At 31.8% G+C, this 19,945-nt stretch overlaps 1 protein-coding gene across 4 annotated transcripts in view; it reads right to left on the minus strand.

Moving 5' to 3' along the window:
• Nucleotides 1–19,945, minus strand: part of LOC107442993 (uncharacterized) — a 128,669-nt gene that overhangs the window by 22,559 nt on the left and 86,165 nt on the right. For all 4 annotated transcript variants that reach the window (XM_087160496.1, XM_087160494.1, XM_087160495.1 and 1 more), the window contains 3 exons: nucleotides 15,884–16,070; nucleotides 12,385–12,726; nucleotides 7,808–7,959 (listed from right to left, as the gene is read on the minus strand). In XM_087160496.1, coding sequence (XP_087016622.1) covers nucleotides 7,808–7,959; nucleotides 12,385–12,726; nucleotides 15,884–16,070 — 681 coding nt within the window. The remainder of the gene's footprint in view (nucleotides 1–7,807; nucleotides 7,960–12,384; nucleotides 12,727–15,883; nucleotides 16,071–19,945) is intronic.

The following is a 19,945-nucleotide window of genomic DNA, read 5'->3' on the forward strand; positions in this document are numbered from 1 at the left end:
AACTCTTCGGAAAACTAAGAAATACTAGAATTTTGGGGAAAAAGTAGCAGATATTTAATTTTGTGGGACAATATAAGAAAATTATACTTGCTGTCAAAGATGTAGTCAAAGCCGTACTCAAGGGGGAGGAAAGAGAGAGGGACGATTGTACCGGGATCTGGGACGGTTGAGGGCCAACAAAATTCCTTACAAAAAATATGTTGTTTATTAACAAAAATTAATAAACATAAATAAAAATTTAAGGAAAATGGCAGGAAATTTCTTTATATCTACTGCAAAACAACAACTTTGCATAAAAGGTCCTCAATGAAAATATGAAAATAAGGTTTTTCCTCATTCATTGTGATAAATATTGTTCCGGGCCCGCGATAAATTTTGTCCCTGGGCCGGTGAAACCTTTGTTCAGCCTTGAATGTATTTTCTTCCTCCAATGCACTGCAGCTTTTGTGAGCCCAGCGCAGACACACATGAAGCTAGGAAGCACCGGATCGAGTAGTACCCGATTTTACTTCGCCAGAAGAAGTTATATAAACGAAACACAACAGTGCTACTCATCGGGTTAAATCCCAATTGTTTGTTAGGGTAACGAATCTTTAGTAAACGTATAATAAGTTGGACTAAAATTTTATAAATATAACAACCAAATAAATAAGGATAGTTTAAAAACAAAAGAGCAGGAGTTCATATAAAAAAAAGAAATTCATCGACTTTGAATTAATTATCAACAATATGGTAGGCCCTTCTTCTTGAACAATAAAATGTAATTCAGTGTTAAGGCCATATCACACATAGCGAAAATTTGTTCAATTCAACCCTCAACTCAACCCAAACTTCAACTCCGAAGACAACCCCGTCCGAAAATATAGGTGTGCTACTGTTTGTCTACGATAGGTACTCTGTCCGCCATTCGTCTGGAGGGGTGGCGGGGACTATGGTAACCAGGTATGATTATTTCAAGTAGGGGTGCGGGGTCCCTCTTTAAGACTGGTTTCGGTGGGAGAAAAGGAGACTTCTTTCTTCGATCTATTGTATTAGCCCTAGAGTTAAGAGAAATGAGCATTCGCGCCTGAAACATCGTTTAGAGCGTGTGATTCCTTTTTTTTAAATCTTTTCTCTTTTTCAAAAGCTTCTGTTTTAGAAAAAAAATTAAAAAAATTTATATGTATGTATGGAATATGTATGGAAATTGTATAAAATTGTTTAAAGCAGCTCAATGTTTTATTAATAAATAACTCATCTATAAATTTATCATACATAGTAAATTGGTTATTAAGAAAAAAATAAATTTGCTAATAAAAACTGTTTTTAATAAATAGTGAAAAAAAACTGTACAGGTTACAATAAAATATAAATAAGAAAACGTAATTTAAGCAAAAAAAAACTTCAGATAATTTCAGATGGTTTGATGGGTGCTGATAAAAATCATCGTTGATAGTTTTAGATTTCATCCTAGTTGCGGTCACTTGCTTTCAGTTTCAAAAATAAATAAATAAGTAAAATATTTAAAAATTAATAATCAAAACAAAGATATTTAATATTTCTCCGGCACAGATAACGTGAACTATTTTTATTTTATTTATTTCTATTTATATTTTAAAATCAGAGTTATTAAGTTTAAGCTCTTCACTTTTTCCAGAAAATTCAAGTAATAAAAGAAATTAACTGCTTTAAAAAATGTGCAAGTTTAGAAATTAAACCATCTAACAATCAATGAACATTCATAATAAATATCGTAAAATTAAAAAGTAATATTTAAAAAACCTGTACTACCCTTAATGTCAGAATTTGTTCACTTTTTTTCCTTTGTATTTAAAAAATAACAACTGATTGAATCGAGAGAACTATTTTAAGTAAGAAAGAAATATTCATGCGAATCTTAAAAAAGTTCTTGAATCAGATTAAATAAGTCTTCTACTGGTGGCTGAGTCAGCCAATCTGGTATACTCCCCATTCAAGCTATCATCGAAGGCGAAAGAAAAGGAGACCTCTTCATCGAAGCCACCCTCCCTAAAATGCTCTCTTCTTGTTTCCATAGCACCAGACTGCCGCAGACTTTGTGGCGGACAGAGTACCTATCGTAGACAAACAGTATACTTATCCGAGTTGGAACAACTGTTGTTCAACTCTTTCACATCTCTTCGAAAGTGTTCAAGCAACTTCACAATTCAACCAATCAGGTGGCAGCAACCGTATGGGGTTATGGGATAGCACAAGTCAAAACTGTGGGTTTAACTCACAAAGCAGAGTACGCTAAAAAAAGATTATTACACAAGTTAACTGGAGAACACATTTATTAATACTTTAAATGTTTAACTTAAATCTAAAAATCGTAATGCTGAACAAATATATAAAGAATCATCATCAACAATCTTAATCCTATGACGGATATCAGGCCATCGGCCGAAGACTAAAAAGAAGGGCGGGCATTTCATTCATCATGAAAAGAATTGTTCGTTCTTTTATAGAACACGATGTCTTACGTCACATTGATTATTACTTGACTTCCCTTCACTTCAAAATAAAGTTTATAACTGGAAATTACTTATTTCCACAAAAACAATATGGCCGCAAAGTTTATGTTACGAAGCAGCGTATCTTATTTGTTATATATTAATTAAGGTGAGTTTTTAATTGAGTATTGATTTTAAAGTTATTTTATAAGAAGTATAAATCTGTTTCTAACCATTAAGGAAGTTTATGTTATAAATGTGTTATGTCTTTAACCGTGAATTAAAAGTATGATTTTCTACGCCAAATTCACCAATCTGAAGTAAATTTTGCAAGTACGTAAAAGTAGTTTTGTTTTATATTTTGACATTACTTTAAATGATAAACAAATTTTATGAATTGCATTTTATTTTTTTTGTACGTAACTGTATATTTGTTAGTATTCGCCGAATTAAAATGTAGTTTTTTTTCCCAATTACTTTGCTCTTTCTATAGTTCCGATAAGATTATACTAGCAATTATTCTAGAGTTATTACTGAATTCAGTGATTTTGAATATTTTTCTACAAAGGAAAAAATTGCGTTATAATAAGTAAACTTTTCTGAAAACTTACTCATGCCTAAACAATAAGCTGACAGAATTAATTTCTTTGTATTTTATTTTTAAACTGTATGTTTGTCAGTATTCGCGGAACAAAAATTTGGTTTTTTCCAATTACTTTGCACTTTCTATCAGAGTTCGACAAGTGGGCCCACCTTGAAAAAACCTACTTGGGACACTAAGTGGGTTTTATTAAAAAAAAAATGTTTTTATTAAAACTTATTGTTTCACATTTAATTTTATGTAATTTATTCTGCAGCATAAGTTTTTCAAATAGATTTGCATGCTTTATATGATTAAGTTTTTAGTATTTATAAAGTTGAAGAAACTTGAATCTGTAATTTTATATTACTATTAAAAACTTTAAGCGGGTTTTTTCAAAAAGTAATATTTAATGAAATTAAATTAGATAGAAATTTAAATTACTTAGTCTGTAAGGATCAATTTTTCCAATGCAGTTGCATGCTTTATATTATTAATAAGCAGGTTTGGAATAAATTATGAAGGAAGTTGAAAATATTTTTTTACCCGTTAAAGCACTTAACAGGTTTTTTTAAGGTAATATTTTTAATAAAAAAATATTAACACACGTTTAACTTTAAATATACTAATATGTAGGTACTTTTTATATCTGGGTTTTTCATAATTTAATAGATTAATTTATTTTTTGAAATTAAAGATAAAGTTAAAATTATTTATTTAAAAATGAAGTCTTTTTATTAAGGTTAAATATTTGAAAAAATGGGACAAGTAACTGTAATTGTCCTTGTAATTATACATAATTTTAATTTCACTTTCTATTAATTTTATTATAAAAACATGGAAAACCATTAAAAATTTATTTCAGTTTTTACTGATTATAAAAAACTTACTCATACCTTAACAATATGCTGACAGAATTAATTGGTTGGTATTATTTTATTTTTAATGACTGTTCCTTATTGTCTGTTGCTTTAAATACACTTGCTTCACCTTTCTTAATAAAATTTTTTACTTGTATTGCAGCAAAGATGAGTCAAAATTTTGAACAAGCTTCCGTTGGGGAAACTTCTAAATGGAGCATCGAAATGGAGAGCACATTTATTGAACTCTTGAAGATAAAAGAGAACATTTGGAATGTAACATCCCGCCACCACAGGAAACATCATTTAAGAGCTCATAAAAAATTAATCGAAACTGCTTTTACATTTCTTTTGGAATAAATTGTTCACTTTTATCAGTTCTTCTTTTTCCTAATTTTTAAATAGTTTGTGTTTATTCATGTTGAACCTTTAACAAAATAGTGCCGTTTAATGGCTTTCTTTTTTTTAAAATTCAGTTTCACATAAACTTTTAAATTTCTATAAATAGCACAATTTTTTTTCAAACTAGAGTATTTCACTAAACATATATATAATAATACTTATCGAACTCTTAAAAAACTATTTTAATAATTTTTCAAAAACTTAAAGTCAACATTAAAAAGGAAATTGTTATTGCATTAATTTGGTGCAAAAAATAATCAAACTCCTAAATTTTGTTCTTACTTTTTATTTTTACTTTTATATTAAATTTTGTTTTCTCCGTTGTAAAATATACATAGTAAATATAAATTGCGAAAAGCTATATTATGTTATTAAATATATGAAAAACTTAAAGGTAATTTACTTGAATAATTTAGAATAAGCATATGACTAAAGGTAAAAAATAATCTAAAAATATTTTTATTAACTAAAGATAAAAATCCATTGTGACTTATGTGTTTAATTTATGATAATAAGTGAAATTATTACAGCATGCAACGAATATATTTATAACAAAATGGTGATTTTTTTTCCTAATTTACTTTTAAAATATTAAAACTAATTATATATTTTTAACTTTTATGTCTAAGATTGCACAAATGAGAACAAACAGTTCTCTCAATAAATTTTCATAACAGCCTAATCTCTGACTTCGTAAGCGCCATGCTTTACTCCAAAGTGTCCTTCTCTTATCTTTTTTTTCTTTATCAAACTGTAAATGATCTAACTTGAAATTGCTAAGGAAGGATCCATTGCCGTCGATTAAATTAAATTAAACTAACACACGAGTTGAGTCTTTCGATGAAAAATTTTATTCGTCTATGTATACAGCGCTAAATCGCCTAAAAAGAAAGAAATCACTCGTTTATCAAAGGTCAACTCTTTTCAACCGTATGACAACCATAGTTCAACTGTTTCAGGTGGTTGTTGAACAGAAAGTCGAAGTTGGGGTTGAATTGATGGTTGAATTGAGCAAATTTTCGCTTTGTGTGATACGGCCTTTAGTCTGCTAGAAAACAGAACTAATTTCGCTAAAATCAAGGGTTTTACCCTTTTTCTCCCACATAATTAATTTAGGAAAAATAACAAAAATTTTATCGAAACCAATCGATTTGAATACTGAGGAAGACGGGGCAGAAAACATCAAAATGATTTCCGGATTTTTCTAACCGCTTACTTTCATATTCTTTGTTATCTTCGCCAATCAAATATTTTTAATGATTTCAGTCCCATCCTCCACAATAGTACATTATGGCAGCTTTGGAGTATGTTTGTTTCCTTCTGGCTTAATTACTAATATGCGGCCCTTGATTAGAATACGTTTTTTACTTCATTTTAACATGGTATTTTACACATTAAGGGTGATGATTACGGAGCACTCTGTATTTTTCTAGAAGCAAAACTCTTTCATTTTCTCAGCTTTAGAAGTTAGTTATGATATGTAAAAGACTTGAACTCATTATTGAATTTTTTTGTTGTTCGTGTTTAAGCTTATTCATAAACTGGTAGAATAACACAATAAGAACGAAACGATACATTTTAATTAAAAGAGTTCGAGTAAAACCACGATAAAGAAATATTTGTTTCTCAGTGATAAACAAACTGCTTCACAAAAGCTTAAAATTATTAAATTAGAAGATTTTAAGAATTTTTTATTAAATTAAAAAGGATAGGGTTCCACAAATTTGACTCCCGATAACACCAGAAGAAAACGACAAAAGAAAATTTAATTGGAGAAGTGGTACCTGTGTCTTAAAAAACATATGAACATTTTTTAAGTTTCCTAATCTTATGTTTTGATTCGACAGTGATCCGTGATTCAATGAGCTGTCGAATCAATATGGAACCAACAATCATTTATTACTGTTCTGGACTTCCCCGGTAAAGTTATGTTGTGACTAAGCTCGAAACAACGATGATGACTATAAGATGCTTCGTGGAGAGAAGCGGATGTTCTCCCCGACGAAGAGAGATACGGGAACCCGCGTACACTTGAAAGATCTTACAGTCGCAGCGTTCGAAAATTTCCCGACAAGTGATCTTGAAGAGTTCTACGAAGCAAGAATTCAAGACAAAGAGGAAGATGGCGACATTCTTCCAGAAAATTGGTGCATCGAAAGGAATAACATGACTGTTAGTATTTATTTCTGAGATTCTGTTTAGCCGTAAGAAACTTCAAATCTGGGGAATATTGATGGAAAGACAGAAGATAATCCTCACCGTAAGTCTGACTCTGAGCCTGTAGAAAGATTATCTACTACTTGAAAGAGTAAAAAGAAGAAATCTAAGGTCAACACTGAATCAATCAATATTATCGATTCATAGCCTGTTCCTTCTTCTTCCCAGCCAGAAACTTTTCCAAAAATTGTACATTGTGGCTGCTTCTTCATCGACACTAATGGAGATTTCAATAGCTTAAGCAGATAAGTCTAAGTGACACTTGAAAGTAATTTTCAAAGGTTTATCTGCTGACCTCAAGACTGAAGATCTGTGAAAGAATGGATCAGCTGCACAAAATTAGTCCAATTCAGAAAAAGGTTCAGCAACGAACCATCATACTAACGTTTATTTTCATATCTTTTCAGTCACCTAGGAGAATCTCATCGCAGAGTCTACGACCTCAACACCATCAAGGGTAACATCAAAGTGGAGAGATATAGGGGTGGCTGTCGAGAAACTCAATGTTACCGTTGTCAGTTGTTCGGCCATGTGCAGACAAAACTGCAATCACGTTGCGTGAAATGCGCCGGTTCTAACCGCTCTTACCTCTGCGATAAGGGCAATTGCTAAGTGTTTTAACTGAGGCCAGTCACACCCAGCAAACTTTACTAGCTGCGAGTTCGGACTTCAACACTTATGGCGAAAGCCCCCTCCAGATAAGGTAATGGATTTGAACATCTTGCGACATCTAAAGAGACTTGTTATAAATCCTGAGATGGAGGAGATCATCCGCCCAAATTTCTTTGCATCAAAATTGGATACAGTGGTTCTCACTTTTTAGCTGGTTTTCTTTGGATCCTCCAGCATCTGGAATCAGCATCTTCAGTTTTTTCTTTAATTCAGTGCAAGTAACATCTTAATGCACAGACAACATCTTGGCTAGGAACCTCTTGTAGCATTATTGACCTCCATCGCACCCAACTCTTTCTCAAGAATATTTTGCAATATAAATAATCATTTTTAAAAGATTTTAAAAACAAGTGCCAACAATTTAAATAGTGTGGCGTCCATAAAATTTCTTTTGAATGCGATTTCATTTCTCCATGCTGTGCTTTTTTTCATTGGATCCCTTCCCTAAAACATCAATCAACCAAGAACAGGTGTAAACACACGAAAAAAAAGTATTTCAATTTATATTTCATATTTTTCGATCACATTTTTCAAAACTTTTTTCTCTCTATCCCTTAAATAGAGTGTCCCTTATCAAGGTTTGAATGGGAACAACAGAGTCATTACCTAAAATGAATGAGACTCACCCTGACGTAAGCTTTAGTCTTTCCACTGTAGAGGTAGAAGTAGAATGAACCGACTTCAATCTGCTGTCCCAGGAAGTTGAATCCCGAGACGAACTTCGTGAAGAGTTTGTACTTCGGGGGATCACTGGGCTCCCTCAAACCAGCGAACATACCTGTTGTCACAAGAATGTAGTTTATACAAGGTGTCCCGTAAATGTTGCGACAAACTTCTAGGGTCACATTATAAGGATTAAGAATTACCTAGGAAACCATGACCGGAAATGTCAACTTACGCTGCTAGGGCCGTTTTCTTATTATGGATATTTTGTTCGTGTGTCTTTGAACTTGCACTCTTATGTTTCTGTATGATGATTAGCATTTTTATTTCATGCTAATTTCATGTTACGATATATTTTATATTTTATTCTATAATCGTCGTTGAACAGCAGACCCAATTTTTTAGGTTTATGACTACTAATGTTCAACTCTGTAGCCTTGTAATTTTGAGCCCAATCCAGAAGGCAAGGGAACTCCTGAATTAAGTATTGGGAGAAATTTGACTTCGCGGAGGACTTTTCGAAGGAACTAATCCGCATTTGCGTTACATCTAGAGGAGAAAAAATCCCATTGTTAGCCAGATGGTAAGGGGACTCAAGCCCATGATTCGCCTACCACTGAGGATATCTTACGTTAGCACTATGGTCGGTGAAAGCCGGATGTGGAATTCGTATCAACCAGCCATCGCTCGAATTCAAACCCGGTTCACTTCATTGGAAAACAAACGCTCTATCCCATGAGTCATCACGGCTCTATGTTACAATTAGCTATTGTTAAGAACTTCATTAAAATAGGCTCAGAAATGCTATTTTATCATAATTTAATGATTAGGCGAGCTTGTCCAGCTTGTCACCAAATTATTAAATTACGATAATACTGTACTTATTTGAAAACAGTTTTTGACAATAATTATTAGAAAGCAAAAAATTAAGAAAATTTCGATAAATAAAAATATCGGATGTTCAGAAGCACATGATGGAACAGTTTATGCTAGGAAAACGCCCATACGATAGCATTTCCGGTCACGGTCTCCTAAATAATTCTTAATCCTTATGATGTGACCCTAGAAGTTTGTCGCAACATTTACGGGACACCCTGTAGAATGCACTTTGCATAACTATATAAAATAACTCAAAATAAAATATGAATTTCCTGAAACTAAAAATAAATTTAAACAAATATTTTACTTAATTCTCATTTCAATAAATTTAAACCCTTACATTTTTATCTCATAGTGAACGTAGTTAAGTGAAAACCTTTTCAATAGATTGATCGTCCTTCTACAATCGTTTCTTTTTTTAATTTTATAGCCGACGTTGAATGCTATTTGCTCCAATATAATCGATTTTGAGCCTACCACAGAAGTCAAGGGAGCTCCTAGATCAAGCATTGAGAAACTATAGCCTTCGTGGAGGTTGCTGATGGAACTAAATAATAAGCTATAAATTGCCAAAGCTATCCTTCTTCGGCTAAAACACGTGCCTGCGGTGGGAGATCGGTCATTTTATAAAATCAAGGATATTGTGACGACAATGAAATTTTTCACGAATTTTTCGAAGCAATTGTAGATAACCTAGGTGGTCGAGGAAGGAAGCGTTAGCCTGCAAATGAGGTGTCCAAGGTTCGAATCCCAGCTTTGGTTCTGCTTTTCGCTCGCACCTGCCATGGTGCTTAGTGGTAGATGGATCATGGGTTAGAGCCCCCTAGCTGTTGGACTAAGTGTGGCTGGTTTTCGAGATTTTCCTCTCCATGTAACGCAACTGTTGATGGTCTGCCAGCGTTTTGGCAACTTTTCAATCCCTTCTGCGAAGAAATGTGGCGTGCGCGAGTTCAGAAAGCGATCGACCTCATTTATGACCTCGACATTTGAATGGAAGATAGTGTCATCAAGATGCAGCTGCAGATATGAAAACAGAGAATAATCCGCAGGCGCCATGTCTTATCTGTATGGTGGATGCTGCATCAAATCCCTCACCAGAGTGTAAAACGTCCAGTCGGTGATAGAACTGGCATGTGGTCGGGCGTTATCTTGATGAAAGAGAACCACCTTCCTTCTAAACTCGTTTTTTTTTTTTTTGAGAATGGCATCGCTAACGTTGATTAGCATGCTATTGTATTTTGTACTGTTGATAGCGTGTCCGCTTTTCAGGTACTCCTTATAGATAATTCCATGATAATGTCACCAGATACAGAGAAGCACTTTCTTGTTAGTTAGCGTTCTTCTTACAACCGAACCTGCTGATTCCCCGGGTACTGATCACTGCTTGTACTGCTGTAGTACACCCATTTTTCATCACAGGTCACAATTTTGTCCAGAATGTTCTCTTTTTTTTTTATCTCTGAGCAGAGCCAAACAGGAGGTTTTTCTCTTGCTTTTGTCTTCAGCAGTCAATTCGTGAGGTACCCAGTGGTAAAACTTAAGCTTTAGATTTATGCGTTTGAGAGTATTAACTATTGTTTTTTGGCAAACTTCAAGCTCTAACGCAATAGTTCATGTTGAAACATTTCTGCTTTGATTAAAACTTTAACTAGTCACAATCAACTTCAATAGGGTGGCCAGAACGTAGTTCAATTTCAATGTCGAAATTCCCAGCTTTAAACTTTTGAAACCAAACTTTGACTCTATGATAAGAAACAGTATTGAAAACTAAACTTTCACACATTTTTTATGGCATTCAGTTGCTCTGAGCTTAGTTCGGAAATCATAGGACATAATCGTTCTGATATGTTGACGTGATAGTTCCATTTTAAACACTTGTTTTGGTGCACAAGATCATAAAGTTTTGACAAACAAATTACACAGTTGTGTAGTTCCAACTTTCAGACTTAGAATGCGAAAACCCGTTTAAAGAAAGGTTAACTACAACGGGAATGGCTACTGTTTTCACGGATAGGTATCTCCCCTTGGCGGAAAAGTTTTTAATCAACCCGATATTTTTATCATTAACTAAAATTTTTGGTTGATTTTGTAGAATATTTCTGCAGTTATAGTAATAACACATAATTTTTTTTTTAAATAAAAATGTTCGTATCTTCATGAATAGTCAGAGTAAGCTTATGAAATCAGCGTAAATGACATGAGTTAGAAGCGCACCTCCGTATTTTTTTGGTTTGGGGTGTACAAAAAACATTTTTCGTTCGTAATTTATTGCCTGTCTCTCAAACCTCTTAAAAGCTTTGAACTTTATTGATATGTGTGGGAAATCGCAAGACAAAGACTTCTAAAGTTTTAAAATAGTTCTCTAGGTATTTCTTGAGGAATGAGTAGTATAGAAGTGTTTCCGTTATTTTGTCCACCCCCTTTTCAGAATGGAAATTTCCTTTTTGTTTACTACCTCTTAAGTTTTAAAAGAACTCTGCTTTTAACTTCAGATCCAAATTTACATTTTTAATATTTGATGACAGACAAAACTATGTACGAAAAGAAGGAATGTTAATAATGAAGCCTTGGTACTTTTAACTTTTCATTTTTGTAAAAAAAAAATTTATAAAAAAAAAAAAAAAAACAATAAAGTCATTTCTTTTGAAATCAAAAACTTCACCCTAGCAATAGAAATCAGCAGACAATGGCATGTCTGCTGATTAACATTTCAAAGGCTCCTCTTGAGTTTCGTCACAAAGGGATTCCAAATAATAAGATAAAAAAAATTAAAGAAAATTCACATGTCTGGGGAAATGAGCATCATGGACGAAACTCGCATTTGTATTACAGTTTGAGGAATAATCCATGTTATTAACGGAAAGCAATTAAAGGTGTCGAATCTGACGTCATTTCAAGTATTTCACTTTCAATCATGAATCCATTGATTGTCCGATTTGGTTGCTGGCGTTGCTCAAAAGTTAAACTAATGTAAAGAAGTCATGGAATGACCTCAACTGAAATACGCTACTAAAAGCACCATAAATTTTAGTGAAAATCTAAAAAATTTTAAATCCAATATGTTGAATAGTTATTGCTTAATTATTTGAAGCTTTTAACCATTCTTTTTTGAAGTAAAATTTAACAAAATAGGATAATATTCACTACCCTGTATTACTATATAAATGATTCCAGAATATAAAATATTACTATATTAATGATTACAGTTTACTTATTATTTTTGTTTTAATGCATACATGGATGCATATAGACCTTTTTATTTATATTTAATTTTCTTGGAAGAGATAATTACCAGCAAAAATTATGTTTCTTGCAACAACGAAAAATGTGTGCGCACTTCCAGTAGGTCTTGATTTCTCTAGCTAAACTTCTTTTTTTAAAAAAACTTATTTTTAATTTGAGTATTCCAGGTAATAACGGTTTAATATTTAAGGTTGTCCATCGAGATTCAAATTCTGATTGACCATACCGTTGCTTGCGGTATTCACTAAAAATTTAAAGTAGCGTGTAGGTCCTTGATACACAGATAGGTAACGTTTTTTAAGCATAATTTTGTTAGAGTTCTTGTATTTTGAGAAATCAGACACATAGATTAAAATTCTCTCATGTGTACATTACTGGTTAAAGTATCCGAATGATGATCCAGGTTAAGATGTCTTACCTGCGTATATTTCTGCGTTGGCTCCCTTCACTCCTAGTTTTCTGAAGGCGAGGCAACTCTTCCTTTTGTTGTAGGTGGCCCTGTCTAAGGCAAACTCTTCCTTCTTCTGGATGGGGTTGTATCGATTGTCTTCTGTCCACTCCTGACAGTTGAGGTCATCCCAAAGGGCGCGTTTTCTCCGTCGACCTTTGGAGTGACTCTGGACGATTTCTCTGGCAACGACGTTCTCCTTCCTCCCGAAGTAGAGGAGGATTTCTTCTGATGAACAATCTCCCGCCTTTAGAAAATCTCTCAAAAATTCATCCACCCTGTTGAAATGGAAACGGGGCCACAACAGCATACCTAAAGCGTAACACTTATATATATATCATTTATTGCGCTTAAGCTGCAAGTAAACAGCACTCATTAGATAAGTTCAAAATGAAGAATAAAACAAAGAAAAATTATAGACATATGAAAAAAAGGGGGTGAGAAATAATAAGTAAAAAAATAACAAACAACATATTATTTAAAAAAAAAAAAAAAAAAAAAAAAAAAAAAAAAAAAACACTCTGTTTTGCGGATATAATCGTGTGGGCTGAAGAAAAGATTATACCTTTTTTTTCCGGCTTTTTTCCGGTTTTTTAATTAAAATTTCATTTTTTTTTTTTTTTTTTTTTTTAAACACAGCACTATTTTAAACTTTGTCCCCAGTGTTTCGCGTCATTCCCTCACAACAATGTTCTTATCACCTGCAATCTTCTTAGAATAAAAATATTTTAATAAAAACTTCAGAAGTTAACAACTGGCATCATGGAACAAAATTGCAGTATGTTTCCATCTTCAACTTAAAGAAGATTTACTGTGGAATAAATTTGAATGTATCAAACCAGGTAAAATTTTTTACATTTGTCATTCCCTCATGTCATTTTTTAGAGTAAAATAAAATACAACTTCATCGAGAAAGTGGATAAATATATGTTGCTTTCTTGTATGAATATAATTGTATGTGATTGACTTCAGAAATTAATTAGGCCTAACTGTTATTTTTAAATTTTATTGAATTCGTCATTCCCTCACTAGTGTATAAAGTGAGGGAATGACGCTGAAGTGAGGGAATGATTCAAGATGAGTATATTATGAAATTTTTTTTTGTTCAATCGTGCCAGCCAATTTTATTTCCCAAACCTGTAAAAACTATTAAATATATAAGACTAAATTATAATAAATATTAGATATACTTAGTATGTTATCATTTTCAAACTTTAGGTAGATGTAACTTAGATAAAAACATGCATTAAAATAAAATATCATTCCCTCACTATTAGTGTCATTCCTTCACTTTTTAAATAGTGAAAATAATTAATTTACTTATTAATTAATATGAAAAATAAATTAAAAAATTAGTTTATTAAATTAATTAATTTATTTATTAAATTAATTAATTTATTTATTAAATTAATTAATTTATTTATTAAATTAATTAATTAACTATTATAAATTAATTAATTACAAATCAATTATTTAAAAAATTAATTAATTTAAATATTAAGTACAATTTATAGGATATATACTTTCTTTATAATGCCATTACATATTTCTATTAATATAAAAAGTTTCAGAGCTTTTTATTCACTTCACTTTTTTGGGATTTTATGAACTGAAAAATGACAGTTTTCGTGAGAATGACCCATATATATATATATATATATATATATATATATATATATATATATATATATATATATATATATATATATATATATATATATATATATATATATATATATATATATACAGTCAAACCCCGCTATAGTGAACCTTCGAGGGACAGACATTTCGGTTCACTATAACGGGGAGTTCACTATATCCGTTACGCAGGCAATTTAACTAATGGATCCTTAAATCCTCCCTTTTAGTACACATTATTCAAATAAATGACTGAAAAATATTATGTAGTAGCAAAAAATGTGCTATTTTTTTATTACTCTTCGTCTTGCGTACAAAAAAAAATTAGTAATCTCTAGATGATGAGCAATCCTCAACATCAGATATGAAAACATTTCCCGACTCTCAGACAATTTTTCCTGAATTTCTGTTATTCCACTTTTTAAACCTGTCTAACCTGCCATTCGATCACATAAAAGTAGTCTGACAAAATGGCTTAGAAAATTCATTGACATTTGTCCAGATACTGGAAGATTGCGGCTTCTTCGAATGCTGAACTACTTCTGTAATGCTTCTTCAACATCCTTGTGATCTGCTTTTCTCAACTGCCATCACAATTTTTTTCATGAGCAGAAATTGTTAATTGCCTATTTTTCCATTTGTAACAAACTGTAGACATGGAAAGTTTATATTCTCTGCAAATATCAACTTGATTACATCCATTTTCAATTTTTCTGATTATGCCCATTTTATCATCAATGGAGAACGTTTTACGTTTATGCTCGTCATAGTTCAATTGGAGACACTTGTTTGCAGGCTTTTTTTAACTGAACTGAGAGCAGAAAGGAGTTATATATGTATATATATATATATATATATATATATATATATATATATATATATATATATATATATATATATATATATATATATATATATATAGAGAGAGAGAGAGAGAGAGAGAGAGAGAGAGAGAGAGAGAGATAAAACCTTTATATTTTTAAACTGAAATTTCTAAAATAAACGAATTAGTTCTGTGGAAAAATAAGAAGAATAAAGAAAGTCTCTTTAGTCATGCTGGAGAATTCAACCAAATTCATCAGAAAAATATAAATTAAGCAAAGAAAAAAGTCTTTAAAAGTTTTATGATAGTGGAAACAATCGGAAACAATTAATATATATATTCTTAGAAACAATTTTTGATTGACAATTGTCACAAGCTTAACCCATTGTGTTTCGGTTAAGAAATTTAAGAATAAGCACCCATATAATTATCGTTTGACAAGCAGGAAGATGAGTTCAGTAAATTCTGCGTGAAATTAAAAATGATACAATGAGTACCTGGCTTAGGGCCACCTCAGCACTTAAAAAGTTTCTGTTTCATTTAAAAAATTTTAAAAGCTCAGGTTAGGAAAGAATTTATAGAAGTTAGTAGTTACGGAAAGTAAAACACTCAAATACACACAAAAACAAGCCCGAGCAAAAATAGCAATTCCGAAGTTCTTCATAAGCGCTAGTTGGTACTTGATAATTTAACAATTGAAAGGGAAACGTAGTTAATCATCTATCACTATCCTCACCCTGCGAGATAAGCTTTTTGAAATGAATAAATTCTAGTAGTTAGAATTACATATATAGGATTCAGAATTGAAATATTTTGTGGAAGAAAAAAGAAATACGGGGCATTTCGCAAGTAGTCAAAAATGAAGGAAATTCAGATTTTCATCAGAGCTTCAATACAGAATTGAGAGATCTAGCCAGTGTGAGAAAAGTGAAAGAAAAACTGATTGCAAGATCACTGTCACTGATGACACAGAAGATAGTTGATGAAAAATTTATCTCTTATTATCACCTGGTGCCATCTCTTGATCTTGAATCTTATCTACAAGTGATCCGATGACTTCCTTCACAACGTCACAGTCTCCTCCTATCAGTAGACTTTCCATCCAACCTTCCACATCCTTTGTGAATGCAGAGTGACGTAAGGCGTGGATGCTCGCTATCTGCAGGGCGCTACTCTCTCTGCATCTTCTCGAGACCTGCAAATGATATCTTTATTACTATGACCAATTATTTTGCGATCATTACGTTAACATTGCTTCTCCTTAGAAGAACAGATATATATATATATATATATATATATATATATATATATATATATATATATATATATATATATATATATATATATATATATATATATATTTTACAAATTCCATATTATTAGGGTGGCGCCCTTCAGAGAATTAAAAATACAAAATTATCTTCATCGGAGCCGATGCTTTACATCCGGCGTTCAGTGGCAGACTACTATTTCATATTGTTTTACAACACATAGCTTTAACACTCTGGTGGGAAAGACTTTAAAACAAAACTTACAACAGTTACTTTTCTCAACAACTGAAATTTAGAATAGTGTGATTAAGAAAAACATGTGAACTGTTTGCAATTTCAAATTAATATTGAAATGTACAGGTTGAGAATTTTCTACAGTGAAAAGTTTTCGGAACTTCAGGAATCAAAAAAGTATACAAAAGTTAGACGTTAAGAACCTATCCAATGAGCGAGCAAAGCGAGCATTGGATTGCGAAGCAATCCGAAATGAACTGCGAAAGGAGTTCCGGGGGTTGGCGAGCGCCAGCGAGCAGGAGGCGAAGCCTCCTAGTTATCATAATTAATTTCATCACTACATCTAGAAGGAAGCAAACTTGAAATACTTCTTTTCTGTTAAGAATTAAGATTTATATTTGTTATTCATTTTCGTTCTACTAACTTTCTCATAGAATGTATTTTTGTGCAAAATAGCTCACTTTTTAAGATCTGGATACCATAGGAAAAGTTTTCAATGGTAAGAGTTGGTGGCTTAACTACAATGATTTTACATATGTATTACATAAAAATCAACCTGGCTGTGCTTATCTTTTAAATGTGTCTGCTTACAAATGTACCTGTGATATTTAAAGGCATTTAAATATCAAAGATTTACATTATATCAAAACTTCAATACCCAATACATCGTTCAATAATTTTCCAAAGATTTTTTAAAAAAAAATTCTTCTCCTTTTTTTAAAAATTTTTTTCGAGTACCTTGCTTTCTCTATTCTTACTTTGTGCTAAGAAAATAACTAGCAACAAACGCTTCCAAACAAATATTTGGGGATCTTTTAAAACACTTAATTTTACTCGTACATTACCCTAAATTTATTTTTATTTATCTTCTTTAAGATTCAGCTATATTTTATGCATGTACTCAAATTATAGATAATGCAGACAAAATATAACTGTTAATTTTGGAAAATAAAGTTACAATCTGAAAACTTTTGAATAAAGAGTGTTTCAGCAACTGAATGGGTTGAATTTATTTTCCTTTTTCCTTAAGGGGGGACCCCACCCTGAATATTTTAAAAATTCGAAAAAATTTTTATTGCATTTTTCGAATCTTTGTACCCTTTCTAATATCTGTCTAAAACGATTTCTCGGTACCTAACTTCGTTTGGAAGTTGTACCGGAAAATAGAGAGTCGTTGCTAAGCAGGTAGAAAGGCCCGTTCGGCCGGATTAGGAGGGGCGACATTCTTTTTGCGTCTCATCCATTCTGTTGACGGAGAAGATAAATGGACCTGTAATTGCAGAATAAAGGTTAGTCATCACTAATCTAATAATTTACTAGATTGAACATATGTCAAAACTTTAAACGCTGTTTTTTCAAAACGCTGTTTTTTGACCTGGCCTAACGTTTTTCTCATGATCTGTACAACGAAATAAGCTGTTCTTTATTTTAAATTACGCAAAAATATATTCTTTAGAAAGTAGCATAGGATTTTTTTGATATTTTTATATTTCGATTTTATATTAGTATTTTAATGAATATTTTTTTAATGAAAAACTTAACTTTTTTTTTAAGTTGCAGCCATTTTGGTAATTTTGCGAATACCAAAAAACCGCTATCCTACTTTTCGGATAATGTCTTTATGTTTCAGAAAATCTAAACAAAATCGTTTTCCTATGTTTCAGGATTTCTAAATCCATGAGGCCAGTGAGGTGCTACTTTTTGATGACCAGCCACACACGGAGCTGCCACCAACTTATTTTTTATTATTTTGTAAAAGAAAAAATTTCAAAATAGACTTAAATTGTAGCTAAATAACATTAAAAAAAGCAAGGAGTCTCTACATCGTCTCCATTACTTAAAAAGAATTCAAGAAAAACGTTAATATTTTACCATCTCAGGGTGGGGTTCCCCTTAAAGTTAACGAAAAAAGACATTTAGAACCAAAAAAGATTTCTACACCTTCTACCGAGTGTGTGCAGTGTGGTCCAGTTAAGCCGGATGGAAAGATAAAACTACAGCAACCACATATAAAACAAAGATTGACTTAGACTAGCGGTTCCTAATTTTTTACAGCTACGGAACCCTAAATGATCGATCATCTTTTTTTGGAAACCCGTAAATAAAATGTAATACTAGCCATGACTAAAGAAAGACTACCCATTATTTTGATCCTATTGAATTTGAAGAATGAATTTTTGGTTTATCAATAAAATGTAAAATAATATGTTTTTATGTTGAATTCGCAGACCTGAAGTGGTTCTAATTTGATTTTGGTGCATACATTGGCTCAAAATGAATAAAATAAGCTGAATTACAGAACTCTTATAAACGTCGAGAAAAGTTGTCAGAGAATTCCTTATTCTTGAATTTGGACATTTTACTCTACACTGAAGAGTTCGACAAGAAATACTAATGCAATTTTTTTTATAAATTTTGCCCTTTCTTTTTCTTACTGACATTTTACTGACATTCATAAAAATAACTATCAAAGAAATTATGGTTTATTGTTTTGATATAAATAGAACTACAAGTTTTATAAAATATTGCTTATAAAAAGTGGTATTGCACTGCAGTTCTATGTTCATTTTTGTACACAGTATTTTCCACAAACTATAAACAGACTTAGCATGTAATCTTTTCCTTTTCATTTGCATGTCAGACTTTGTGTAGTTAGCATGGAAGCATTTTATGATGATCTTAAGCAGCCAGCTAGCTTTGACTATGAAACAATACAATATGCTGATGAAGGAAATACAAATGCTATTAAACAGTGGCTCTCATTTAAAGACACTGCATAAGCCTGTAAGACACAAGTCAATTGCATTTAAATAAGTGATTTAAATATGCAATCGTAAGTATATTTAATTGATATGCAGTATTTTTCTAAATTTATTACGGGATATAAATACTTATTACTTGCATAGATGTTTTTGCAATATATGCCTGAGCTATTCATTTCAAATACAAGACAAGAAAAATGTAAAAGCCGCATCAGTAGTATACCATTCGTTCATTACCCGTTGCAAGATAGCTTACCTTAAAAAAATGGAATTAACGAAATTAGAAAAAGACTGCTATATATAGAGAGGGAATGACAGAGACATTTAATTTATCACAGATCTATTGAAGTTGCAATGATCTTTTCTGGACCAACTGACAGTGGGAATAGCCATCATTATATAAGGAAAGTGATTGAAAACACCATAATAAAGCCATTTCCAAAACGTATAGTGTAGTCTCAAAAGTGAAAGGACTTCCCTCCGATTTAAATCAATTTTCTGATGCACTGATTGTAATTGATAATCTCATGAATGAAATGATTCACAGCTGACTAAATCATTTACAAAATTTTCTCATTATAAATCTTTAAGTGTGGTAAAAAGCATTCAAAGAAATGAGAGAAATGTCTTTAATTGATCATTATCTTGTATAATACAAGCACCGAATAGACGAATCATAACAAGCTGGTTGTATCTTCGTAAATCGAAATTTTTTCGAGAGTGTTATGAAGTGACCACTTCGAAAGCTTTTGGATATCAACTTAAAGTGTGATACCGATGAATCCTTGCACACTTCTTGTTTC

The sequence above is a fragment of the Parasteatoda tepidariorum genome, chromosome 4 (assembly GCF_982258835.1).
Source record: "Parasteatoda tepidariorum strain Cologne lab strain chromosome 4, Ptep-v5.0, whole genome shotgun sequence".
Taxonomy (NCBI): Eukaryota; Metazoa; Arthropoda; class Arachnida; order Araneae; family Theridiidae; genus Parasteatoda; species Parasteatoda tepidariorum.